General features: G+C 44.0%; 4 protein-coding genes across 10 annotated transcripts in view; 3 read left to right on the top strand and 1 right to left on the bottom strand.

Annotated features, from left to right (window-relative positions):
• The window catches only part of MAPKAPK5 (MAPK activated protein kinase 5), a 31384-nt gene extending 22555 nt beyond the window's left edge, over nt 1-8829 (top strand). For 3 of the 5 annotated variants that reach the window (XM_066260569.1, XM_066260566.1, XM_066260563.1), the window contains 2 exons: nt 742-846; nt 3454-4788. In XM_066260569.1, coding sequence (XP_066116666.1) covers nt 742-846; nt 3454-3548 — 200 coding nt within the window. In that variant the 3' untranslated portion in view covers nt 3549-4788. Of the gene's footprint in view, nt 1-741; nt 847-3453; nt 4789-8782 lie in introns of those variants that run through there. The other 2 variants (XM_066260568.1, XM_066260567.1) reach the window with 1 other exon arrangement.
• The window catches only part of TMEM116 (transmembrane protein 116), a 131467-nt gene that overhangs the window by 21356 nt on the left and 83162 nt on the right, over nt 1-26949 (bottom strand). Inside the window, exon 12 of one of the 3 annotated variants that reach the window (XM_066260570.1) lies at nt 15614-16505. The exons of 1 other annotated variant lie outside the window; for it this stretch is intronic. In XM_066260570.1, coding sequence (XP_066116667.1) covers nt 16173-16505 — 333 coding nt within the window. In that variant the 3' untranslated portion in view covers nt 15614-16172. Of the gene's footprint in view, nt 1-15613; nt 16506-26211; nt 26401-26949 lie in introns of those variants that run through there. One more of the 3 variants, XM_066260572.1, reaches the window with a different exon arrangement.
• Nucleotides 9163-12484, top strand: LOC136325731 (disintegrin and metalloproteinase domain-containing protein 1a-like). Its single transcript, XM_066260559.1, has one exon. The coding sequence runs from the start codon at nt 9163-9165 to the stop codon at nt 11953-11955; it is 2793 nt and encodes a 930-aa protein (XP_066116656.1). The 3' UTR covers nt 11956-12484.
• LOC136325734 (disintegrin and metalloproteinase domain-containing protein 1a-like) lies at nt 23031-25783 on the top strand. Its single transcript, XM_066260561.1, has one exon. The coding sequence runs from the start codon at nt 23361-23363 to the stop codon at nt 25773-25775; it is 2415 nt and encodes an 804-aa protein (XP_066116658.1). The 5' UTR covers nt 23031-23360; the 3' UTR covers nt 25776-25783.

Genomic DNA, 26949 nt, shown 5'->3' with positions numbered 1-26949 from the left:
ATTTCTAATTTAGGTTTAATTTCCAGTGTCACTTGCGGCATGTAATTTTGTATTTTCTTTGTTAATGAGGGCATGGGATGGAGAATGGAAAATATGGACAGGGTTGGGGTCAGTTTGGGAAGGTCAGGAGACTTCATTTCTAGAACCTTTAATTTGTGATTACAAAGAGAATACCTGCCACGTTCAGAAGTGCTCCTCATGTCATGGGCAGAGTGTGACTTATACAAGGATTCTTTTGAGTGTGAGCTTGCTCTCAGTATGCTCTTTCTCTACTTGGGGGTGTGGCTTTTGCCAGCAGATGAAAGAGATCCTTCAAGCAGTGGATCAGGAACTGTTGGGTTGACCTGTCTTCCTAGATTCCTTCCATTTTAAAACAACTCACTTAGTATATGTACTTCAGTTAGCCTTCCATAGTAAGAAATGAGCTTAGGAGAAAGAAGGTAGCCCTCTCAGCCTTGTTCTTCCTCCCATCTCTTGGTCTGTTAGGTAAACCAGATGCCTGAGCTGTTTTTGCTCAGCAATAGTCTGATACTGCCTATTTCCCATCCCCCAACGTGACAACTCTGGAGCCGTCAGAGGATGTATGTGAGGCTGTAACAGTAGAAGAGTTTGAAAACCAGAAGTAGTCTCGTGTAGAGACATCACCTCTCAACTAGTTGAACATCATGTCCTTCCATCTCTGACACTAAAATCCCATGATGCTGCAGGGAAATGCAACTTCTTCTTCATCTTTATCAATAGGAGAGAATGAAGATGAAAAGCTGAATGAAGTAATGCAAGAAGCGTGGAAGTATAACCGGGAATGCAAACTCCTAAGAGATACTCTGCAAAGTTTCAGCTGGAATGGTAGGAGCCTTTATCACTTCTTTTGCTGGGAATGCAGAGAAGTGATTGTTTAGAACATGTAGAAATCTCTGGGGGCCAAGATGGAGCTATTATTAGGAAATGTAAGCTGAAGAGTGAATGGAGTTTTATGGGAGCAGGGTTAGCCCTACATTAACAGCCCTGGTATATCTGGATACCTGGCCCTTTCACTTATTTTCCAGAGTTAAAATAAATTATGTATTACAGATTCAAGACTATAGAGCCCCTATCACATACCGGTTAGGCAAAAAAACCCTTCAGATCTCATTACTCCTCCCATGTCCGTTGGCTATTCACCAGGTCATTCAGGAGCAGTATACTTGTAAAGGAGAGAAAGAGGACAAAATACCAGGAAGTCCACCCTGCTGATCTGCTTAGAAAAGAACTGTTTCACTAGAGTAGAGAGGTTGCCAAGTCTGCTGTTTGTTGAAATTTTTTCCCAAGCAAAGAAGGAAGAGATGTATTTCTTAAACTGCTTATTGTATTGTCTTTCTAGTTGAGCAGTCTAAACTAGATTTAGGTTCTAGGATGCTCTGAGAAGGGTTCTTTGATATGAGAAGTCAAAGTGATAGATAGTCTGGAGGAGATTAGCTTCCCTGGTACTTTTTTCCCCCAAAGATTTTATTTATTGATTTTACAGAGGGAGGAAGAGAGTGAGGTGGGGTGGGGAGCAAGAAGTATCAACTCATAGTTGCTTCACTTTGTTGATTACTTGTAGTATGTGCCTTGATAAAGCAAGCCCAGGGTTTCGAACCAGCGACCTCAGTATTCCAGGTCAACGCTTGATCCACTGCACCACCACAGACCAGGCTTCCATAGGACTTTTTAAAAAGATTTTGAAATAGGCCCTGGCCGGTTGGCTCAGCGGTAGAGCGTCGGCCTGGTGTGCGGGGGACCCGGGTTCGATTCCCGGCCAGGGCACATAGGAGAAGTGCCCATTTGCTTCTCCCCCCCCCCTTCCTCTCTGTCTCTCTCTTCCCCTCCCGCAGCCAAGGCTCCATTGGAGCAAAGATGGCCCGGGCGCTGGGGATGGCTCCTTGGCCTCTGCCCCAGGCGCTAGAGTGGCTCTGGTCGCGGCAGAGCGATGCCCTGGAGGGGCAGAGAGCATTGCCCCCTGGTGGGCAGAGCGTTGCCCCTGGTGGGCGTGCCGGGTGGATCCCAGTCGGGCGCATGTGGGAGTCTGTCTGACTGTCTCTCCCCGTTTCCAGCTTCAGGAAAAAAAGAAAAACATAACAAAAAAAAACAAAAAGTAAAAAGATTTTGAAATATCGGTACAGAAAAAGTGATCACATTTGAAGTCTGTACTGTTAATGAATTTTTACAAAGTGAACACTTCCCTATAACCAGCCCCTAGAACATGTTGTGGAACATGGATGCTCTTCTAATCACTACCTCCCTCCCCCAAGGGTAATCAAGTTCCTGACTGCTAGCACTATAAATTCATTTTGCTTGGTTTTGTATTTTCTATAAATGGAATCAGACAAGTGTGTGTTCTTTTGTGTCTGGCTTCTTTTAGTTAACATTTTATCTGTGAGAGTCAGCCAGATTATTGTGGGTAGCAGCAAATCATTCTCATTCTATATATATATATACACATATATATATATGTATATATATATATTCTCAACATGTATTTTTCTTTCTCTGTATGTGTGTGTGTGTATACAGGGGTGAGCAAAAGTTGGCTTACAGTTGTGAGTTTGTGAAAGTTTATTCTTGTATTATTGTGTATTTATTATTATATTTGTATTTTCCTTATTATTATTTTGTATCCCTACTTATGATTTATCTTTTAGGTAATGATGGCTGGTAATTTAACCTACTTTTCCCGTGTGTGTGTGTGTGTGTGTGTGTATTCTACTGCTGGACATTCCAAGTTTTGGAAAAGGGCTGCTATGAATCTTGTGTATATCTTTTGAAGGATATTTTGATGAACTCATTTCTCTTACCTCTTATATATCTAGGATTAGAATTGCTGGTTGATGGGGGCATTCCTCTATTTGGCTTTAATTGGGTACAACTGCAAGTTTTTCAAAGCGGTGTACTGAGCCATACTTTCACTAGCAGTGTTTGAGGGCTCTAGTTACTCTGCCTCCACACTAGCACTTGCTGGTGTCTACCTTTTTTATTTGTCATTCTGGTTAATATGTACTGGTATTGCAGTGTCATTTTACTTTGTCTTTCCCCGATGACTGATGAGCTTTAACACTTTAAAAAAGTTTATTTTCATTTAGATTTCCTCTTTTGTGAAGGGACTATTCTTTTGCCAATTTTTCTGTTGAGTCATACCGTTCTTGTAGATATGTAGGAGTTTCTTTATATATTCTGGATATGAGTCCTTTGTATTACGAAGATCTTCCTCTTCAGGGTTTCCTTCTATGCTGTTGTAGTAAACACTGGATTTTTACTGCCAAATTAATGGAACTGCTCAATTGCTACTTGTAAAATGCTTTTGATCAGTACTGGAGATGGCTCCTCCATTGGTGAGGGTGAATTTGACACTGGTAAGGTACCATACTGAGTTCCTGTCAAGAATTTATCTCCTCCCAAACACTCTGGAGATTGACCTTTTTCTTCCTTGGGTTTCAGGTCGTGGATTCACAGATAAAGTAGATCGACTAAAACTGGCAGAAATTGTGAAGCAAGTGATAGAAGAGCAAACCACATCCCATGAATGCCAATAATGACAGCTTCAGACTTTGTTTTTTTACAATTTGAAAAAACATTCTTTAATGTATAAAGTAATTTTTATGTAAATTAAATCATAATTTCATTTTCACATTGCTTAAAGATGTTGTATAGATTTAGATATGGTATTTACTAATAGTATAGTTCATTTGTTCTTAAGAAAAGCTCAGTTCCTAGAGATATACTCTGTTACTTTAGGACTGTTTAGTCATGTATGTAACATGACAGATGACATTGTTAAGCAAGATTGTTTTATTTGTAATAAAGTATATAAAAACCACTTGCCAGCAGTAGAAAAAGGACCAACTATACTAATATTTCTGCTTAGTAAACCGTTGAATCACATACTGTGGAATTTGATTTCAATTGCCCTTTGTATTTACTTTCTGCACTATTGGTACATTAGCTTTGGTGCCAAAAAAATTCTGTGGGCCGTGCTGCAGACTGCCTGCTGAAACTCCCAGGGTGCCAGCTCCCAGCACGGAAGAGGCAGGGGGCCGAGTCTTCCTTTCTGTTCTTCCTAATTCCCAAGAGAAAAGTAGTAATGCTTTTTTTTTTTAAAACAGGTATTGGTGTGATTCTTAAATCTAATGGATTCTCTTTTGGGTTTATTCTTGTCATGTTTAATCAGTTTGAGATTCTACCTTATCATCTCTCCTTCCTGGCAGCCCAACCAGTTCCCTTGCTTCTTATTTCCTTTCCCTGGCCTTCTGACCCTCTTGTGAGATGATTTTTCTGAGGAATTTACATATGAAAAATGGACTACTGGATTAGGGGCTAAGACGATCCCATGTTGTTTCTCTCCGAGCTGCCCTTTTTCTCTGTTCTGTACCTGCCTGGGTTTCATGTTGCATCCCCTGGGCTGCGCTGATTTTATTTTGTCACCTTCATTTTCATGAAGCATGCTTCCAGCTGAATTCAGCTGTTTGAACAGAAAACAAGGCTGGGTGCTTTTCTGGTTTTTTGTGTTGTGCAAATGGGTTTCCATAACAAACTATGTTTATTACCTAATTATTTTTTAGCAGTTTTTGGGTATTTGTGTTGGTAAATAGAAGAGCTAATAGGCAAACTCCAATTTACAGAGCAGAGAAAAAGGATAAGTAGGTTCAGATATTGTTTTATCCTGTCACATTCTCTTCAGTTAAAACCATCCCACACAGCTAACTTTTCTAATTCCTGTCCACTTTGTTAGTGTGGAAATATATGATAACAATACAAGGTATCTTTTAAGAATTACCTTTGTACAGTGCTTCTCTTTTATCTTGGAGAATTTGTAATTCAGGTATTTTTTGAGGTAAGACTCACTAATATTAGATGGCTGGTAACTTAGAAATGGATACTCTAAGGAGCATTCAGTACTTTTAAACATGGCAAAATTTAAGAGTTAGCAGAGAAATAATGTTTTCTTATTTACTCACTAGAAAACTTAGCTAAAAGTTGAATTCAGGGTTGAATTATATTCTATTTTTTCATGAAATGCAGTCTACAAATCACATCTTGCAACCGGGAAAAACTACACTTATTTCCAGAGCAATTTTAGCCTGCTGTTTTTCTTAGGGAAGAGGTTCGGTGTTAGCCAAGGATAGAAGGCAGCTGATATAACTTTGTTATTCTTCTTTTTCTCCAGAGTAGCTTTCTAGCATGCCCAGTCTTCCATTAACTACTCAAATTTGCTGTCTGGGCATCTTCTAATGGCTCAGGATGATTTTTTTCCTTCACTGTGTAGTAATCTAAAAGGGTCTCCAAAGTGATGCTCCTGTTTAGCCTGAGCAGCAGTTGCCCCTGTGTCGTTTCAGGCTGAATTAATCTGCCCCCCCAAATTTCTACTGTTTCCAAACATGCCCAGATGAGCCCCAGGCTGGAAGTTTGTGAATACCATGCAGTATACTCCAGCTGTTGTAACTCAAAGTGGGTCCTACCCTGCACAGACCTTCTTGACAAAGCAGTAGCTCCCAAAGGACTGAGCACTATTTGGTCTTCAAAGGGGTGTTTTCTCTGTGGCATGAGTTTGTAGGCCAGTAGCAAATACTGCCTTACACAGCAGTCAGGTTCACTGATAAAGCAAAATTCACACATAACTAAAAGACAAAATCGTCCTTTTCTAGTCTGTCGCTCTAATGACTAAACTTTACAGGACGTTCACTTTATAAAAAGTTCTCATAGGCAGGAGGTTAGAGTCTCTAGTTTTACCACATGTTTTGCTAACCTCTGCTTAACTAAAACCATTACTTATCACTCAAAATACCTTCAGACATTACCATAGTTATAAATCTGCTTGATATAAAACAAATTGTATATCTTTCTGGCTATTATATTGTATTAGCATAGGAAAATATGTCAGAAATTTATTGTTTGAAACAGGAGGAACTGCTTTTTAAAACGTTTTCTTGTATTTGAGAAAAAACAAGTTGAAGAAATTATTGGCTACATAAGTCAAATGATTTAAATCAGAGCTTGTGTATGAATGCTACGTGTGTGTTATTTATTGAAGAAAATGTTTCAGTTTGAGAATTGAAAAATTGGATATTTAATTTTAATTATTTTTGTTTACTTATAAAGTAGGTATTTTCTTTCATTATTGACTTAATTCTTTCATCCTACAAAATGACTTAACCTAATCTTGCCTGCTTGTTCTGGTTAAGAAAGGAAAACACCTTAAATTTGATAATTCCTAAATTATAATTTTAAGAGCTTTCCTCTTCTATAAACTACAAGGAGACAAGAAATATAGCTGGAAATCATCTCACCTTTTTTGCTGTAAATTTTTTAAATGATTTGTGATATGACATAAATTTTCTTGCTAGATGCTAATGATAAATTTTATCATCTTCATTAGGAATTAAATGTTAATTGGGGATAGTTAAAGAATTGATGCTCTCATGCTCCTAGCTGAGATCTGGTGGTATTATGTCACTTTTTTAATTAGGGTGGTTCTCCATTTTTAGTGTTAAACTTGTACTTATAACCCTTATTTTTATTGTAAATATTTGACAATATAAATTATTTTTATGCAAGGTAAAAGATGTAGAGTCTTACTTTACTTCATCTTAGAATTCACAGAAAAATGATTGGGCAAGAAATGTGGATAGGGGTTCTCCCTGACACTCCGCCTTTTTTTCTTTAAGTTTATACTGGTGAATACACCAGGAAATCAACATTAAACCCAAATTTGAGAACGTCTACAGAGATTACAGTTCAATGTTAGTTATAAAAGTGAAGAAATCTTTTAAAAGGTCTTAGAGAGTTTACTTTTATTTTCTAGATGAAATGGTATCTAGGTATCTGGCTAAAAATCAGTTTGTTTTTATGCTAGAGTACTTTGAAGGAATTGAACTTTGATCATCACCTCTTATAATACCTCATTGGTGAAACTGAGCTCATTTCATTTTATACCTGTACTTGTATCTGTGTTAGGAAAACTTAATAGAGAACAATTTTGTTTATACGCAGATATAAAACGTCTAACTTCATCTATTATGAACTAAGGCTAATGACGAAGCATTTGTGCATCTGCATACAATTTTTTTTTTTATTCAGTGAGAGGAGGGGAGGCAGAGAGACAGACTCCCACATGCACCCCAATCGGGATCCACCCAGCAAGCCCACTAGGGCAGTGGTCCCCAACCCCTGGGGCCGCGGACCGGTACCAGTCCGTGGGCCATTTGGTACTGGTCTGCAGAGAAAGAATAAATAACATATTATTTCCATTTTATTTATATTTAATTCTGAACGATGTTTTATTTTTAAAAAATGACCAGATTCCCTTGCCTGACCTGTGGTGGCGCAGTGGATAAAGCATCGACCTGGAAATGCTGAGGTTGCCGGTCGAAACCCTGGGCTTGCCTGGTCAAGGCACATATGGGAGTTGATGCTTCCAGCTCCTCCCCCCTTCTCTCTCTCCGTCTCTCCTCTCTCTCTCCCTCTCCTCTCTAAAATGAATTTTAAAAAAATGACCAGATTCCCTCTAAGACTTGCTCTTTATGTTTGTCTCGGTCACGTGATACATTTATCCGTCCTACCCTAAAGGCTAGTCTGTGAAAATATTTTCTTTCTTTTTTTTTTTTTTTTCTGAAGCTGAAAATGGGGAGAGACAGTCAGACAGACTCCCGCATGCACCCAACCGGGATCCACCCGTCACGCCCACCAGGGGTGATGCTCTGCCCACCAGGGGGCGATGCTCTGCCCCTCCGGGGCATCGCCCTGCCGCGACCAGAGCCACTCCAGCACCCGGGGCAGAGGCCAAGGAGCCATCCCCAGTGCCTGGGCCATCCCCGCTCCAATGGAGCCCCAGCTGTGGGAGGGGAAGAGAGAGACAGAGAGGAAGGGGGGGGGTGGAGAAGCAAATGGGTGCCTCGCCTATGTGCCCTGGCTGGGAATCGAACCCGGGTCCCCCGCATGCCAGGCCGACGTTCTACCGCTGAGCCAATCGGCCAGGGCCTGAAAATATTTTCTGACATTAAACTGGTCCGTGGCCCAAAAAAGGTTAGGGACCACTGCACTAGGGGACAATGCTTTGCCCATCTGGAGTGTTGCTCCACTGCTCATCAACTGAGCTCTTCTTAGTGCCTGAGGCAGAGGCCATGGAGCCATCCTCAGTGTCTGGGGCCAACTTGCTCCAATTGAGTCATGGCTACAGGAGGGGAAGAGAGAGAGAGAGAGAGAGAGAGAGAGAAGGGACGGGGGAGAAGCAGATGGGCGCTTCTCCTGTGTGCCCTGACCAGGAATCAAACCTGGGACATCCACATGCCAGGCGGATGCTCTACCACTGAGCCAACCAGACAGGGCCAATTTTTCTTGAATTAAAAGAAAAAACAGCCTGACTAGTGGTGGCAGAGTAGATAAGAGTATCCACCTGGGATGCTGAGGTCACCAGCTTGAGTGTGGGATCATCAACATGATGCTATGGTCACTGGCTTGAGCCCCAAGGTCAGTGGCTTGAAGCCCAAGGTCTCTGGCTTGAGCAAGGGGTCACTGGCTTGGCTGGAGCCACCAACCCCCCATTAAAGCACATCTGAAAAGCAATCAATGAACAACTAAAGTGCTGCAACTAAGAGTTGATGCTTCTCATCTCCCTTCTCTCTCAAAAACAAAAAACAGACCCTGACAAAGAAGGGTTGGACTGAGAAACAGTACCCTTAAATTACAATAGAAACGAGGAAAAGAGGTAGTGGGCAACAGAAAATTTTGTCCTGCTCATAGATCCCTAAAGAATCCCTTTCCCCTCCCCCAGCCTCCTGCAGAATGTTGGGTTTCAAAGAATGAGCAGATCAACGGATATCGGGGAGTCCTGTGGCCTGGACTGAGGATAAGGATAATTTGCCAGAGTTACAGTACTGGCTGAATCATTACTGACCTCTACTTGGTATATCTCTGTGAGGGTCTCAAGGAGAACTGAAGCTGTTGCTGTTGGGACAAAGTCATATAGTAAGGAATCTACTGAAGACCAAGAGAGAAGCAAAATACAGCTTCAAAGTCCGTAAGATTCAGAATCGGGCAGCAGTCACCCATAAGGGAGCCAGCATAGATCTGAGTCTCCAAGGTTCAGCATGCCAGGGAGCACTGCTGCTGATGGACATAAGCCCCACATCACCAACCTGATTCACTAGGGCCATGCCAGTGCCTTCCGCCACTGTGAGGGACGCTGCCTCTGTGTGGCCTTCTCTATGGAAAAACCAGGTGGCCTTGAAAGAGGGTAAGATCAAGTTTCAGACTTGGGCTCAGCAGAGGAGGGACTTGAGGCTGGGACTGGTGCCAGGATCCTCATGTATCAGGTTGGGGACGGTGCTGGTGTTGGTGCTGAGTTTGCTGCCTAGCTTGTACTGTGACCTGGGATCGGTATATTACTCTTCTTATGAAATAGTCATCCCCAAGGCTCTGACTGTGGAGGGAAGGGAAGACCCAGGGGAAAAGGCATCCTATGTGATCCTGATGCAGGGCCAGAAACAGCTGATTCGCCTGCAGGTGAAGAGAGACTATTTTGTCCACAACTTTCCAGTCTTCAGCTACCACAAGGGCATCCTGGGACAAGAAATGCCTGTCATCTCACATGACTGTCACTATGAAGGCTACATAGAAGGCGTCCTGGGTTCTTTTGTTTCTGTCAATGCCTGTTCAGGCCTCAGGGGCATCCTGATTAAGGAGGGAAAAGCCTATGGCATCGAGCCGATGGACTCTTCAAAACGGTTCGAACACGTGTTGTACACCGTGTCACATCAAGCTCGAGTCTCCTGCAGTGTCACCTCCAAAGACAGCCAAGAGGTGTCCAGCAGCCGGCCACAAGGGACTGCCAGGCTTCCCGCCGGGCTACAGGCGCTGTCCTACTTGTGGTCACACACCAAGTACGTGGAGATGTTTGTCGTGGTCAACAACCTGCAGTTCCAAATGTGGGGCGGTGACGTCAGTGAGACAGTCCAGAGAGTACTGGATGTCATTGCCCTGGCCAACAGCTTCACTAGGGGAATCAACACGGAGGTGGTGCTGGCTGGAATGGAGATTTGGACCGAGGGGGACCTTGTAGAGGTCCCCGCGGACCTGCAAGTTACACTTGGGAATTTCAATAGCTGGAGACAAGAGCAGCTCCTCCATCGTGTGAAGCACGATGTTGCCCACATGATTGTCGGACAGCGTCCTGAACAGGGTATGGGACATGCATTTCTCGATGGTGCCTGTTCCAGTGGCTTCGCGGCAGCTGTTGAATCGCTCCATCATCAAGATCTCCTCCTGTCTGCAGCGCTCATGGCCCACGAGCTTGGGCACAACTTGGGTATTCAGCACGACCACTCGGCCTGTATTTGCAAAGAGAAACACTTCTGCCTCATGTATGAAAATATCACCAAGGAAAGTGGCTTCAGCAACTGCAGCTCTGACTACTTCTACCAGTTCCTCCAGGAACACAAAGGGGCCTGCCTGTTTAACAAACCTCAGTGCAAAGGCCGCTTGCGTAGGGATTCCTACTGTGGAAATGGTGTGGTGGAGGGCGACGAGCAGTGTGACTGTGGTTCTGCCTGTTACAGTGACCCGTGCTGTGACCAAACGTGTAGCCTGAGGAGCAGTGCAGACTGTAGTGGTGGACTCTGCTGTTCTGGCTGCCAACTGAGAAAGAAGGGATTCCTGTGCCGTTCTGCTTTGGGGGAGTGTGACCTCCCAGAGTATTGTAACGGTACTTCTGCAGAGTGCCCCGCAGACAGCTATAAGCAAGATGGTACGTCATGCGACAGATTTCACTATTGTGTTGGCGGTCGGTGTAGGAGCCCCGATAATCAGTGCATGGCTATATATGGGCACACTGCACGGTCTGCCCCAGAAAACTGTTACATTTCAATAAACAGCAAAGGGGACCGGTTTGGAAACTGTGGCCATCCCGCCTCGCCAGCGTCAAGATATGTTAAGTGTTTTGATGATAATATATTTTGTGGGAAAATGGTATGTACAAACATTAGACAGTTACCATCAATCAAACCCCATCAGACACTAATGCAGATTCCGCATGAAGGAGACTTCTGCTGGAGCATGGACGCCTATAACACCACTGATGTCCCTGATGATGGAGATGTGCCCTCTGGCACTCCTTGTGCCCCAAACAAAGTCTGCATGAACTACTCCTGCACTGATTCTGCTGGGCTCAACTACGACTGCAAACCAGTAGAGATGTGTAGTGGGAGAGGAGTCTGCAACAATTTAAGACACTGCCATTGTGAGGCTGGCTATGCGCCCCCTGACTGCAGAGCTCCAGGAAATGGAGGGAGTGTGGACAGTGGTCCCCCTGGCCAACCAACTGAAGAAAATAGTGTAGATAGAAGTGGCAGTCCTGTTCAGCGTAAGAATGTGCAGCTTCATGGAATTAGCTTTGTAGTTTTCATACTCCCTACATTTCTTTTAGTGGTATTGATACTATTAATATGTTGCATTAGCCTTAATGCTGGAATTGAGTCAGTAGAGACCCCAGGGGCCACCCCAGAATTAAGTTCAGCGGAAACCACAGGGTCAGAGATGTTGGTAGTAACAGTGGAATCCTCGGAGACCTCTGAGGCAGCCCTCATAGAGGAGGCTCTCATGGTGCAGGTTCTTATGGGGCCCGAACCGGAGGCGGCCCCCCCACCAGAGGGGACCCTCCCACCGGAGGAGCCCCCACCCCCAGAGGGTGCCCCCCCACTGGAGGCGGCCCCCCCACCGCAGGCCGTGCCCCCACTGGAGGTGGCCCCAACCCCGGAGGCTGCTCCCCCACCAGCGGAGGCCCCACCCCTGGAGGCTGCTCCTCCACCAGAGGCGGTCCCCCCACCGGAGGCGGCCCCCCCACCGGAGGCTGCACCCCCACCGGAGGCGGCCCCCCCACCGGAAGCGGCCCCAACCCCAGAGGTAGCCCCCCCACCGGTGGAGGCCCCACCCCCGGAGGGGACCCCATAAGAGCCTGCACCATGAGAGGTAGCAGGTGAAGCATAGAAATCACCAAGGCAGAAGAGTAGTGGAGGAAGAAGCCAAGTAATATCAAATACTTCAAGCACTGAGTAGGAATGAAAGGCTTAGAAAGGCAAGGATGAAGTGAGAATTGATGGCTCCAGCAGTGCTAGGGGAAAATACAGTCTACAGAAACATACTGATGTGGGAAGAAAGAACTCCTGCTTTCAATATTTATTTTAGTAATTTGATTATATATTCATATATGAAATCATACATGTAATATTCTATAATTTTTCTTCATGCCATTTCATGAAACTAAGCTTTTCTCATGGATCATTACTATCAATAACTCCTTTCATTTAGGCCACTTTTTGACCTGAAATAATTTTTCAGGGCATACCATCTTCTATCTACATATTTGACATAATGTATTATCTGTATCTATATTACTATAATAGGATTACTCAAGCCAGTGGCAATGCATTATTTTAGGAACATTATCTATGGATAATGTTTGCTCTAATTTGCCCTGTTTCTATTCATGAGAGGTCATTTTAAATAAATAAATAAATAAAAAATAAATAAATAAATAAAAGGTTATTTTCAGCTGAAGCACCACTTCAAACTCCATGCAGCCTAGTACTTGGGGTTTCTTTATTTTGGGACTTTCTGGAAGGGTTATATGTGGAATGGTCTGATTACCCTGGGTCTGAGTGAATGAGGCAGGGGTGGACAACTGAGGCAAAGTCCTGAGATCACATTTGAGATACTTGTATTTTCCTTAATTTTTTTTCTTAAATTCTATATTGAAGTTGATATTTTGTTTACTGACAACTCATATGAATGTTTTCCATACAGCTAAGAATACTTTGATGTGGTAGTTATTTAAGAGAGCACAAAGTACATGCAATAGTACTACCCAGTATGTTTATGCAAGACATTGTGCTAAGTATATCCACTTTACATCCATTGTCTTAATTATTTTCATTTCCTATTTACCCTATGAGTCCTTCATCTAGTACATGCGGAAACAGAGACCAAAGAGTTTTGCTCGCCTGACCTGTGGTGGCTCAGTGGATGGGGCGTCGACCTGGAATCCTGAGGTCACCGGTTCAAAAAACCCTGGGCTTGCCTGGTCAGGGCACATATGGGAGTTGAGGCTTCCAGCTTCCCCCCGCCCCCCTCTAACAAAGAGTTTTGCTCTAGAGCTAGTCAGGGTGGGAACCTGCATCCCGCCACGGATATGACTGAATCACTGCCTCATGAGACTTTTCCTTCAGTTAAAAAAAAAAAGAAAGTGATCAGGAAGACGTTCAATACATCCTTACTTTCCCAGAACATGGTTTCTTCTTTAGTAACTAAGGAAGTAAAAGCCTTACAAATGGATGCTGACCTCTATCATGAGCCTACCACAATGTGTAGCCATTATCGGTATCTTTTTCTCCATTACATTCTGACCTCATGGAGTGGCAGGTTTCTATCTTGTCCAGCTCTGACGGTCCAGGTCATTGTAAGTGCTTAATAGATGCTGACCAAGTGAAGGATTTAACCAGAGCCAACCTTACTCTAGAAAGGTAACCTCAGTGGATGCCACTTGCTAGGTCCTAGGCATGGCACAACCAAAACTTTGCTCAGCTGCAGTGTTGTTACAGGTTGAATCTCAGGGGAGTTCCCAAATATCAGTCCCTGACAATCCATATACTGAGTACCTCTTCTTATTGCCCACCCTATGTAAGCAGAAAAGAGCAAACAAAAGATGAGTAAGGCCCTGGCCAGTTAGTTCAGTCAGTTAAGAGAACTGTCCCAAAACAACAAGGTTGCGGGCTCTATCCCCGGTCAGGGCACACACACAGGAGGCAGCCAAGGATTGCATGACTGAGTGGAACAACAAATGAATGCTTCCCTTACCACCCCCTTCTCTCCTTTCTCCTCTCTTTCTCCTTAAAAATCAATAAAAATTAAGCCCTGGCCCGATAGCTTTGTTGGTTGAAGCGTTGTCCCAGAGCATGGAGATTGCTGGTTCAATTCTCCGGTTAAGGCACATACAGGGGCACCTTGATGTTTCTCTCTTTCTCGAAGAAGAAGACCACCAAGCAGCTTATGTTACTTTTGGTGGAACAAAACTAAACTTCAGAACAAAATCCAAAATCGAGCCTTCAAGCCTTCAGTTACATGTCAGAAGATATGCTGGTAACCAAATCTCTTAATGTTGTATCTCAGAAGATCAAGATTCATGGGGGACACACGCTATTAGTTGGTGGTCACCTGAGAGATTTGAGAACAAGAGTGAGAGTGGGTAACTGAGGTCCTCCAAATGTAAACTTGTCATTATAGATTTTTGAAAAAGGTGTGAAGGATTTCTGCTGAGAAGTATTTCAGTGGAGAACAGAAGGGGTGACCTTCCTGACTACGGTGACTATACTAAAAGCTAATACACATCACATATTTTCAGAGATCAGATGAGATCGGGCGCACTCAGGGTGACATGGCCTTAGATACATATTTTCAAAACTTAGCAAATATTAAAAAAATTGTGATTTACATACAGGTTGATAATGACTAGCTTACTTGCCTGACCTGTGGTGGCACAGTGTATAAAGCGTTGACCTGGAATGCTAAGGTAGCTGGTTTGAAACCCTGGGCTTGCCTGGTCAAGGCACATACAGAAAGCAACTACTATGCGTTGATACACCCTGCTTCTCCCCCTACTTTCTCTTTCTCTAACGATCAATAAATAAAATATATTTTTTTAAAAAGTAATTAGCTACCTGACCAGGCAGTGGCACAGTGGATAGAGCATCGGACTGGGACACGGAGGACCCAGGTTCGAAACCCTGAGGTCACCAGCTTGAGCGTTGGCTCATCTGGTTTGAGCAAAGCTCACCAGCTTGGACCCAAGGTCGCTGGCTTGAGCAAGGGGTCACTCGGTCTGCTGAAGGCCCACGGTCAAGGCACATATGATAAAGCAATCAATGAACAACTGAGGTGCCACAAGAAGGAATTGATGCTTCTCATCTCTGTCCCTTCCTGTCTGTCTGTCCCTATCTGTCCCTGACAATCCATTTAACACTACTGCCTAGCAAAGGTTCCTTTTCTTTTTTTGGCTTCTGTTGCACCTTCCAAATAATCAACACATTTCTTTTTCACTGTTTCTTTTTAACTTGAAGCACTAGTACTTGGTTTGCTTTCGGTGTCATCACTAGTTTTCATTTTCAGATGTAGCATTTCAATTTCTTTCATTTTTTTAAATTTAGAAAATTTAATTTAATGGGTTACATTGATCAACAAGAGCACATAGGTTTCAGGTGAATATCTCTATAGCATTTGAACAGTTGATTGTGTTGTGTGCCCATCACCCAAAATCAAATCAGTCTCTGTCACCGCATACTTGTCCCTCTTTACTCCTCTCCCTTACCCTCTTCTCCTACAACCCCCTTTCCCTGATAATCACTTCACTTTTATCTATGTCCATGAGTCTCAGTTTTATATCCCAGCTAAGTATTATCACTGCTTTTCTTTTACTATTGTTTTTGCTTTTGAAGAAGGTTAACATGTTTGGTTGTTTTTTACTTTCCATTTTGTAGGGTTTAAAATTAACAGCACAATGACACTAAAACACATAGTAATTTATTTGCAATTATAATTTATAACTTGTTCTGAACAGGCAAGTACATTCATGACTGTTTTCACAAGCATGAAAAAATGAACTACTGAGAGAAGGAGGGGGCCAGAAACAAAAACACGCAACAGATAAAGTTTTATCATACTGCACACATAGTGCATTATGGTGCAAGCTGGTACTTTGTTTCTGAATACCACCATGCACTTAACACTACATGTTAGTCTGAATGCTATTTGTACAAGCATGAGAAAAATGAACTACAGAGAGGGTGGGTGAGAGTTAGAGCCTAGGCATAACCTAGCTGGCTGGAAATGGAAATATACAACAAATAAAGTTTTATCTTACTGAATATAACTGTAACAGAGTACAAGCTGGTGCTTGATTTCCGAACTCCACAAGCATAAGTTTGTCTGAATGCTTTTTGTCTATTGTGCATGATTTGTAAATGCTCTGCTGCTCTGCACAGTGCAAAAGGTTGTTCAAATGAGCCTACAAGTTCTAAAGATATCTAAGGCAATCTCAATAGTATTTTCATAGATGATACAAGGTGATAAGTGGCAGTCACCTTGAGCATAAGTGAATTCGACTGAGATCATTGGATCTATGATATTAATACAACATCAGGGTAGTTAAATCTTTCAAGGACTGTCACAAAATTTCTGGCAGATTGGCACTTGTCCATGGACCGGCATTTGAAAAACACTGGGTTACAGCATTGTGGGTTTGAAACCCAGTCAAGGCACATACAAGAACCAACCAGCCTGACCAGGCGGTGGCGCAGTGGATAGAGCGTCGGTCTGGGATGCGAAGATCCAGGTTCGAGACCTCGAGGTCGCCAGCTTGAGTGCGGGTTCATCTGGTTTGAGCAAGGCTCACCAGCTTGGACCCAAGGTCGCTGGCTCGAGCAAAGGGTCACTCGGTCTGCTGTAGCCCCCTGGTCAAGGCACATATGAGAAGTCAATCAATGAACAACTAAGGAGCCGCAACAAAGAATTGATATTTCTCATCTCTCTCCCTTCCTGTCTGTCTGTCCCTATTTGTCCCTCTCTCTGACTCTCTGTCTCTGCCACAAAAACAAACAAACAAATAAACCAACCAATGAAGGTGGAACAAATCGATGTTTCTCTCACTTTCTCTCTTCCCCCTTCCTCTCACTCTATAATCAATCAATAACTAAAAAAAATTTTAAAACCTAGTGTAAGGTTTCACAATATTTGACAACAAAACTTAAAAACTTTAGCAAAGATGGAAGTTGGAAGATAGACTATTAACTTTTTGTTGCTGTCCTTATGATTGACCCTCAAAATGTACAAGACCAGGCTAAATGCTGTTTGAATGAATGTCCTCTGAAAAAATTGGGCATATTTATACATTGTAAAGTGAATCTTAAAATATATGGAATTCCCAAACTCCAGCGATCAACAATTGAAGCTCTTTAGGATAGACTATAGCAGAGAAGTGACCAGTATTAATGTGGGCAGGAGAGAGATGGTAGGGTACTGGGGTCTGAAAGCTCCAGGTTCACTGTTCAGTGCTGTGCTTTTTTTTTTTTTTTTTTTTTTTTTCATTTTTCTGAAGCTGGAAACAGGGAGAGACAGTCAGACAGACTCCCGCATGCGCCCGACCGGGATCCACCCGGCATGCCCACCAGGGGCGACGCTCTGCCCACCCGGGGGCGATGCTCTGCCCATCCTGGGCGTCGCCATGTTGCGACCAGAGCCACTCTAGCGCCTGAGGCAGAGGCCACAGAGCCATCCCCAGCGCCCGGGCCATCTTTGCTCCAATGGAGCCTTGGCTGCGGGAGGGGAAGAGAGAGACAGAGAGAGAAAGCTCGGCAGAGGGGTGGAGAAGCAAATGGGCGCTTCTCCTGTGTGCCCTGGCCGGGAATCGAACCCGGGTCCTCCGCACGCTAGGCCGACGCTCTACCGCTGAGCCAACCGGCCAGGGCTCAGTGCTGTGCTTTTTGTGTAACTCTTCGAAGTGCAACTCTTTTGCCTGATTCCTCTACCCTTTATGTCTGGGGGACTCTGAGGAATGCTTGCTTACGGGTTCTATTATCTGTGTTGGTGGTCACTTGTGACCTGGCCAGCTGCTGCCCCAAGAGATCCTGACAGTACCCGCTTGCCATCCCTTACAGCCTGCTCTGGGTGACTACTGTCCTCTTTGTGCTCCCTCAGGCCAGTGGAGACCCAGGACCTTCCCTTATTCTCCAAAGCACAGCCAAATCCAGGCTTTAGATTTTATTCAGATTGGAGAGACACAAAAAGAAATTACAATGTGGAAAAGAACAACTTTGGATGTTGCCAATATTAATGTTATCAGGGTCCAGAGGTCATGACTCTCCCTGAGAGACTTAGCTCTTCTTTCTTTGCCTGTCCCCAACCGGCATCTTTTCTTGTCCATGTAGGACAGGCTTTTAGGAATGTCATAACTTGGAGTCAAACTCCACTCTCTTCTCTGGGGTTCAGAGGTGCTAAAGTTTTACATTTTAAAGCTGCAGGCCTGACCTGTGGTGGCGCAGTGGATAAAGCGTCGACCTGGAAATGCTGAGGTCTCTGGTGCAAAACCCTGGGCTTCCCTGGTCAAAGCGCATATGGGAGTTGATACTTCCTGCTCCTCCCCTCCTTCTCTCTCTCCTCTTTAAAATGAATAAATAAAATATTAAAAAAAAAAAGTGGCAAAAATTTTTAAAAACATTTTGAAACTTCTTGTGTTTATAAACTTATTTTTAGATAGAACTTTGATATTTTCATTGGGCAAATATGCTCACTAACATGTTTTCTCAAAAACAAGAGCAGACTTTTGACAATATTTATAAAATGCTGACTCTTTAAAATTAATACTTCCCCTGCTTCTGGACATTAGATTTACATTTTTTTTGAACTATGAAATAATTTTTTAAAAATTTTATTTCTTGCTCTGGCTGGATAGATTGGTTGGATGGGGTGTCATCCCAAAGTGTGGAGGTTGCTGGTTCAATTCCCTGATCAGGGCACATAAGGAACACCTCAATGTTCCTGTCTGTCTCCCTGCCTCTCTCTCTCTCTCAAAAAATTTTTTTTATTTCAGAGAGAAGAAAGAGAGAAAGGAGAGAAAAAGGGAGGATCCAAAAGCATCAACCCATAATAGTTGCTTCTGGTATGTGCCTGGAGTCAGCTAGCCCAGGGTTTTTTTGTTTTTTTTTGTATTTTTCTGAAGCTGGAAACGGGGATAGACAGTCAGACAGACTCCCGCATGCGCCTGACCGGATCCACCCGGCACGCCCACCAGGGGGCGTCGCTCTGTCGCGACTAGAGCCACTCTAGCGCCTGGGGCAGAGGCCAAGGAGCCATCCCCAGAGCCCGGGCCATCTTTGCTCCAATTGGAGCCTCGCTGCGGGAGGGGAAGAGAGAGACAGAGAGAAAGGAGAGGGGGAGGGGTGGAGAAGCAGATGGGCGCCTCTCCTGTGTGCCCTGGCTGGGAATCGAACCCGGGACTTCTGCATGCCAGGCCAACGCTCTACCACTGGGCCAACCGGCCAGGGGCAGCCCAGAGTTTTGAACCAGCAATCTCAGCATTCCAAGTCAACGCTCTATTGACTGCGCCACCACAGGTCAGGCAGAATTTAATTAACCCCTTGAGTAGTATGAACGATCATGTATGTCCTTGTACCTCCTGACCATCCAGAGTACAGTCAATTTATTTTAAAAATGTGTAAGGCAACATTTAAAAAAATGCAAATGTTGTTCTTTTTGTTTCTATAAATTGGTTATCAACCAAACATGATTTTAAGTTAATAAAACTGGAACTGGAACTAATTTCATTTTGAAAAAAACTCACTCCCGGGGGTCAGCAAGCATAAAAAAAAACTACTCAAAGGGTTAAAAATGCAATACTACTTTTGTTATTTAGTAAAATTATGGTAATCTTACATGAGACTATGCTAAAATAAAATGCATGAGATTATGGAAGTCTTAAATCAATTTATGAATGACAAAGAAATAGTCCCTCTTCTCACAGTAAGAAAAAATTTTAATTATTTAAGGAAAGAACATCAGAGGTGGAATTGTGACTGACCAATTGTTTGCAACCTCAGGCCTGCTTCACTGCTGTAATCTAATTGTATATCTAGTGCCCTTACTAAGATACCCCAAACACTAATTATGTCCCATTGATGGAGTTCAGGAATTTCCATTTCTCCCCCCATTAACTAGAGTAGACAATGTAAACCGAGTAAACTTGATGTGAAAAAACCTTGTAGGAAACAAAGAAATGCTGAAACCACATTTCTTCTAGTAATGCATTTGCAGTCACCTAATAATTATGAGCTGAGTGGTAATGCAGACAATTTCACATGAAAAAATAGAAATTTAAAAAAGCAGAGAGTCAGTGCTAGGGGACAAGAGAAAAGGCTCCCCTTGCACCCTCCACTGACCCCTTATCCACTCAAAGCCATCCTTTACTGTTCCATGGACAAATTAGGTCACTGTAAAATTACAGACACAAATAAATACAGCAAATAAAGCAAAGGCTAACAATTAATTCTTTGCTTTCTAAAAATGAGAATGGATCCCAACTTTCAGGTAATCGATGTGTCTGGATCTAATGAAAGCTCACAAGACAGGAATCTCTTTACAAGAAAACTAAAACAGCTGCAACAAAATAATATCAGCACATCAATTACCCCAACTATTGAGAGTCTACACTGAAGTATTTACATTTTCTATAAAGAGGTCCCTAAAATAAGGACCTGTTAGATTTCGTCATGAATTTTTCCAGAACAGATACAATTTTAATCCCCCTTTATTGTCATGGTAGGTGTTTTTATAACCACTGTAAAGATATAAAAACGTTTTACAAACCACCCAAGCCTAAGAAAAAACAACAGAGCACCTCTCCTAAGCCCTGGGAGAGCTCTCTTCTCCTTCGATACTAACAGTATGGGTGCTGTGTAAGCTTTGAGTTGTGTGTTCTTCCAGCCTAACAAACGCAACCAGGAAGAAGTTCCTGAGTACAAAAAAGTTACCCTTTTGAAAAGAAGACAGTCACCTTCCTTCTGACTGGTGAGCTTTCACACTCACATCCCTAAGTCCCAGGTGTCAGTCTTTGGCTGGTTGGTCTTAGTCATGGAACTTCACTTCCTCAGGCCTGGGTATCCTCCTCAGGAAGATGGCCACACAAAGGATGTTGCTCACAGAATAGATGGCAACATGTGTGCTGTATCTAGTGCCATGCCTGCCATTCAGGGGGTGCTCAAATAAATGCTGAGAAGATCTATACCAAACGTGATGATCAGTGTAAGATTGTGCTATCAAGCATATGTTCTTTGGCGATGATAAGATTTATCCAGGTCAGGTCATAACACTAAAGTTCCTTTATACCTATTGCATTCTGACCTACCTTATGGTCATCTGAAAACATATTCTATTTCCTCTACTAAATTGTAGATTTCTGAGGGGCAAGGAGCAAGATTTGGTTAATATGGCAGTTGCTGTCTTGGGCCCAGTTATAGGTAAGACTGGTGGGGATTATATTCTTTTCCTCAGAGCCTCACTCAGGACCATCATGGCATTAAAAGTGATCATACTTCTTGGAACGTAAATCAAGGATTCTTGCTTTCTACCTCTTCTGACCATATCCTCAGTCCTGATGTGCAGAGGGTTCAGTACAGATCTTGCTCATCCCAGGCCTTGCTGTCTAAGCTTGATGCCTCTTACAGAAGTCTAAGTAATAAGGGACTGATACATGTTGCCACTGATCATCCATCCATCCATCCATCCATCCATCCATCCATCCATTCCACCACTACTGAGTCTGTACCAATGAATGTTCTAGTACTATAGAAGAAGTAGTAATTAAGACAAAATCTTGATCCATTGAAAATTTAACAAATTACAAACCTGCCCCAACTAAGTTTACAGTGACTGGAGCTGAGGAGGATTGAAGGATCACTCTACCTGCTATGTAAGTAAGGAACAAACAGTGACAATGGGCAATTGCAGAAGCAGAGAACTGAAGCCTTCAGGACAGTGGTGGAAGTACTGGTGGTGAGAAGAGGCTGATCTGGGCATATTGTGAGGTCGAGCTAAAAAGGATTTGCTGATGGATCAGATGTAAAGTATGAGAGAAGACAGAAAAGAAGGATGTCTCTCCAGTAGCTTTTCCCAGAGCAGCTGCATGAATTTACTTGCCATTTACTGAGATGGGAATGCATGTGGAAGAGCAGGCATTGGACACGTTCAGCTGGAGATGCCTATTAAACACCAGGGCTGGCTCTTCAGCTAGGCAGCAAGATGACTGAGTCTGAAATCTGGGAGAGAAGTCAGCTAGAGATGTATACTTGAGAGTTGTCAGCATATAGATGACACTTCAAGCCATGGCACTGACTGAGGGAGCGAGTATAGCTAGGAAAGGGAACAGGTCCCAGGCCTGGGTGAGGACTTTAGCTCCAGGGTGTTCCATGTGTAGGTGTTGATAGGATGAGAAGGACTCAGGAAAACAGTGGGAAGTAGAGTGGCTGGTATGGATGGAGTTCCACCAAGAGAGTGTGTTATTCTAAAAACCAAGTGAAGAAAGTGTTTCTAGAACAGTTATAAACTACAAATCCAGTCCATCAACAAATTCTCTTCACTCTACCTCCCACATATCCCAAGAATGTCACATCGATCACCACTCCCAACTCTCCAATGCACTGCAAGTCACCATCAACTGCCTACTATAAAACTGCAGGGTCTTTAAAGGGTCTCTCTGCTTTCTTCCTGGCTCCCCGCAATAGCCTCTCTTTCACCCAGCAGGGCCATCCAGAAAAGGGTGTGGGCCTGGAGTTACCAGTCTATGTGCCCATGAAAATCACACATAAGGGAAGGAAGGCTGCTCTGCTGGCATTTCTCATACACAGTTTTGATAGTATTATTAAAAAAACTCAAAAGACTAAATTTTGATAATGTTAAAAAATACAATTATCCCTTGCCCCATGGTCACCAGCTCATTTGAATCTATTTTGGGGGTACAGGGCAGCCAGCACATTGCCTTATCTAACAGTCCGGCATATCACTATAAAGCCTCATTGAGGGGTCAAGAATAGCCTGAGTTGTGATGCCCACGTGTTACAGAGAAAGGGTTTTAAACTGTTTTTTTAGTGTTTCTTGTATTGATTTTAGAGAGAGCAGGAGAGAGACAGGAACATCTATTCCCATATGTGCCCTGACCGGGTATCAAACCAGCAACTCTGCACATCAGGATGATGCTCTAACCAACTGAACATCTGGCAAGGGCCCAGAGCAAAGGTTTTAGAAGAGAGGAAATGGGCAATGGAGGTGCCCACCAATGATATCCAAGCCCCCTGGTCTGGAACATTAGGAGTTAGCTGAGCAACGGACACAGGAGGGCTGGGGGAGGGGTGTTCTGTGTGGCACAGTTGAGGAAGGCATGGAGGTTTTGTTTCCTTTCTCAAGGGGCAATCTTGCATTTTAGGATTTGCAGTCCTTCATGATTACATTGCCACCGTGTCAAAGGACTTTACCAAGGATCACTGAAACAAATGCTGTGGAGGAAGTCACAGAGAAAGGACAATAACTGAAGGAAAACAGAGGCTAGAGAAGACACAGCCAGAGGTTGGCAGTAGGCACCCTTTCTGCAGCCAGCGTACATGGGGAGCTAATACCTGTGACTAAGGGTCTGCGTGTCAAGGACCGCTGCTGCTGATAGGCCCTGTGTCAGCCACTGATTCACTAAGGTCGCGTCAGTGCCTCCTGCCTCTGTGAGGAACGCTGCCTCCTCCTTGTCTTCCCTACAGAAGAAGCAAGTGGTTATGAATGAGACTAGCAGAGTGCTTCAGACTTGGGCTCCCCAGATGAAGGACTTGAGGCTGGGACTGGTGCCAGGATCCTCATGTATCAGGTTGGGGACGGTGCTGGTGTTGGTGCTGAGTTTGCTGCCTAGCTTGTACTGTGACCTGGGATCGGTATATTACTCTTCTTATGAAATAGTCATCCCCAAGGCTCTGACTGTGGAGGGAAGGGAAGACCCAGGGGAAAAGGCATCCTATGTGATCCTGATGCAGGGCCAGAAACAGCTGATTCGCCTGCAGGTGAAGAGAGACTATTTTGTCCACAACTTTCCAGTCTTCAGCTACCACAAGGGCATCCTGGGACAAGAAATGCCTGTCATCTCACATGACTGTCACTATGAAGGCTACATAGAAGGCGTCCTGGGTTCTTTTGTTTCTGTCAATGCCTGTTCAGGCCTCAGGGGCATCCTGATTAAGGAGGGAAAAGCCTATGGCATCGAGCCGATGGACTCTTCAAAACGGTTTGAACACGTGTTGTACACCGTGTCACATCAAGCTCGAGTCTCCTGCAGTGTCACCTCCAAAGACAGCCAAGAGGTGTCCAGCAGCCGGCCACAAGGGACTGCCAGGCTTCCCGCCGGGCTACAGGCGCTGTCCTACTTGTGGTCACACACCAAGTACGTGGAGATGTTTGTCGTGGTCAACAACCTGCAGTTCCAAATGTGGGGCGGTGACGTCAGTGAGACAGTCCAGAGAGTACTGGACGTCATTGCCCTGGCCAACAGCTTCACTAGGGGAATCAACACAGAGGTGGTGCTGGCTGGAATGGAGATTTGGACCGAGGGGGACCTTGTAGAGGTCCCCGCGGACCTGCAAGTTACACTTGGGAATTTCAATAGCTGGAGACAAGAGCAGCTCCTCCATCGTGTGAAGCACGATGTTGCCCACATGATTGTCGGACAGCGTCCTGAACAGGGTATGGGACATGCATTTCTCGATGGTGCCTGTTCCAGTGGCTTCGCGGCAGCTGTTGAATCGCTCCATCATCAAGATCTCCTCCTGTCTGCAGCGCTCATGGCCCACGAGCTTGGGCACAACTTGGGTATTCAGCACGACCACTCGGCCTGTATTTGCAAAGAGAAACACTTCTGCCTCATGTATGAAAATATCACCAAGGAAAGTGGCTTCAGCAACTGCAGCTCTGACTACTTCTACCAGTTCCTCCAGGAACACAAAGGGGCCTGCCTGTTTAACAAACCTCAGCGCAAAGGCCGCTTGCGTAGGGATTCCTACTGTGGAAATGGTGTGGTGGAGGGCGACGAGCAGTGTGACTGTGGTTCTGCCTGTTACAGTGACCCGTGCTGTGACCAAACGTGTAGCCTGAGGAGCAGTGCAGACTGTAGTGGTGGACTCTGCTGTTCTGGCTGCCAACTGAGAAAGAAGGGATTCCTGTGCCGTTCTGCTTTGGGGGAGTGTGACCTCCCAGAGTATTGTAACAGTACTTCTGCAGAGTGCCCCGCAGACAGCTATAAGCAAGATGGTACGTCATGCGACAGATTTCACTATTGTGTTGGCGGTCGGTGTAGGAGCCCCGATAATCAGTGCATGGCTATATATGGGCACACTGCACGGTCTGCCCCAGAAAACTGTTACATTTCAATAAACAGCAAAGGGGACCGGTTTGGAAACTGTGGCCATCCCGCCTCGCCAGCGTCAAGATATGTTAAGTGTTTTGATGATAATATATTTTGTGGGAAAATGGTATGTACAAACATTAGACAGTTACCATCAATCAAACCCCATCAGACACTAATGCAGATTCCGCATGAAGGAGACTTCTGCTGGAGCATGGACGCCTATAACACCACTGATGTCCCTGATGATGGAGATGTGCCCTCTGGCACTCCTTGTGCCCCAAACAAAGTCTGCATGAACTACTCCTGCACTGATTCTGCTGGGCTCAACTATAACTGCAAACCAGTAGAGATGTGTAGTGGGAGAGGAGTCTGCAACAATTTAAGACACTGCCATTGTGAGGCTGACTATGCGCCCCCTGACTGCAGAGCTCCAGGAAATGGAGGGAGTGTGGACAGTGGTCCCCCTGGCCAACCAACTGATAAAAATCCAAGTGAGGGTAAAGGAAAAAGTTATAGTGTTGATCATGGTCATTTTGGCAGAGTTGGTGAGAATACAACTGAAAGCAAAACCATTGGCAAAGTACTCTATGTATTCCCCTTGTTTCTTTTAGCACTCTTGGTATGTCCAATTGTTGGTTGTAGTCGTCAGGCTAGAAAGAATTGTTCACAGTGCTCACAAGATACCCTAGAAGAAACTGAAGAAGCAGTTGCACAAGAGGAAGAAGGCAGAAGAAAGAATATACCAGAGGCAGAAACTAGAGGTAGTGATAGAAAGAAGTCTAATACAGCAAACACCTGATCCACAGCGGGGAAGGAGGCTCAGGGGAGCGTGTGTGCAGTGGACACTGGCCCCTGCAGTGGCTGTCATCGGGACTCTGAAGTCTGCGGAAAAGTACTCTTGTGGGAGAAGGGATTTTCTTCTCTCTTTATTTTAGTAATTGATTATATATACACATGTAAAATCATTTATAAAATACTTTACTCCTTTTTTCCATTTTCACATTTCCTGAAACCGCTTAAACTTTTCTCATGAATCATTCCTATCACTGTGTTGTCCTAGAAGGGCTAATGTTTGACTTTCCAGTTTTCAGATATCGCCATCTGCCACCTCCGTTATTTGATATATCTGTGCCTGGTTTTCTCATCCCAATCATGACATATTTTGTTAGGAAGGCTGTTTGTTGATTTGTTGTTCTAATTTACCTGGTGAAGTATATTCATGAAATAAAAGGATTTCAAATTAAAAAGTAAAGAGATGCCTGACCTGTGGTGGCGCAGTGGATAAAGTGTCGACCTGGAAATGCTGAGGTCGCTGGTTTGAAACCCTGGGCTTGCCTGGTCAAGGCACATATGGGAGTTGATGCTTCCAGCTCCTTCCCCTTCTCTCTCTCTGTCCCTCTCTCCTCTCTCTGTCTCTCTCCTCTCTAAAAATGAATAAAAAAAAAAATTAAAAAAAAAAAAAGTAAAGAGATAACAGCTTTCTGATAAGGTGTCATTTTAGGTTCTAATTGGACTATAAACTCGGTCTCGCTTAGGTTTGGGATTCTCTAGAAAGGGCTCTATCTGATCCAGGCTGCTGTGATCGTCCTGTGTCTAAAAACACGGAAGAGAGTCAGCGACCTAGGCAAGAGACGAACTTGCACAGTACTAGTTCAGTTGGAAGTAGTCATTTTTCCCTTTTCCCTGTTTTTCTACTTTATTTATTATATTTCTCAATTCCATCATTAAATTAATATGTTATTGACCGACAATCCAAAGGAACAGAGCACTGGAAGGTGGTTAATTGTCTGTAAAGTGATCGCAAAGCATGTAAAATAGTAACATTATCAATTCTGTGTAAGACACTAAACACTTGACATTCATTGTCTTAATTTAATCCCCCCCCCCACTCACTCTATTAGAGCATCTTCTTGTAGAAGAGGAACAAAGACAAGAGTTCTAACTAGAGCTAGTAAGGGCTGGCACCTGCTGCC

The sequence above is a fragment of the Saccopteryx bilineata genome, chromosome 2 (genome assembly GCF_036850765.1).
Source record: "Saccopteryx bilineata isolate mSacBil1 chromosome 2, mSacBil1_pri_phased_curated, whole genome shotgun sequence".
Classification (NCBI taxonomy): domain Eukaryota; kingdom Metazoa; phylum Chordata; class Mammalia; order Chiroptera; family Emballonuridae; genus Saccopteryx; species Saccopteryx bilineata.
The sequence above is the reverse complement of the archived record's forward strand: the minus strand, read 5'-3'. Positions and strand labels throughout refer to the sequence as shown.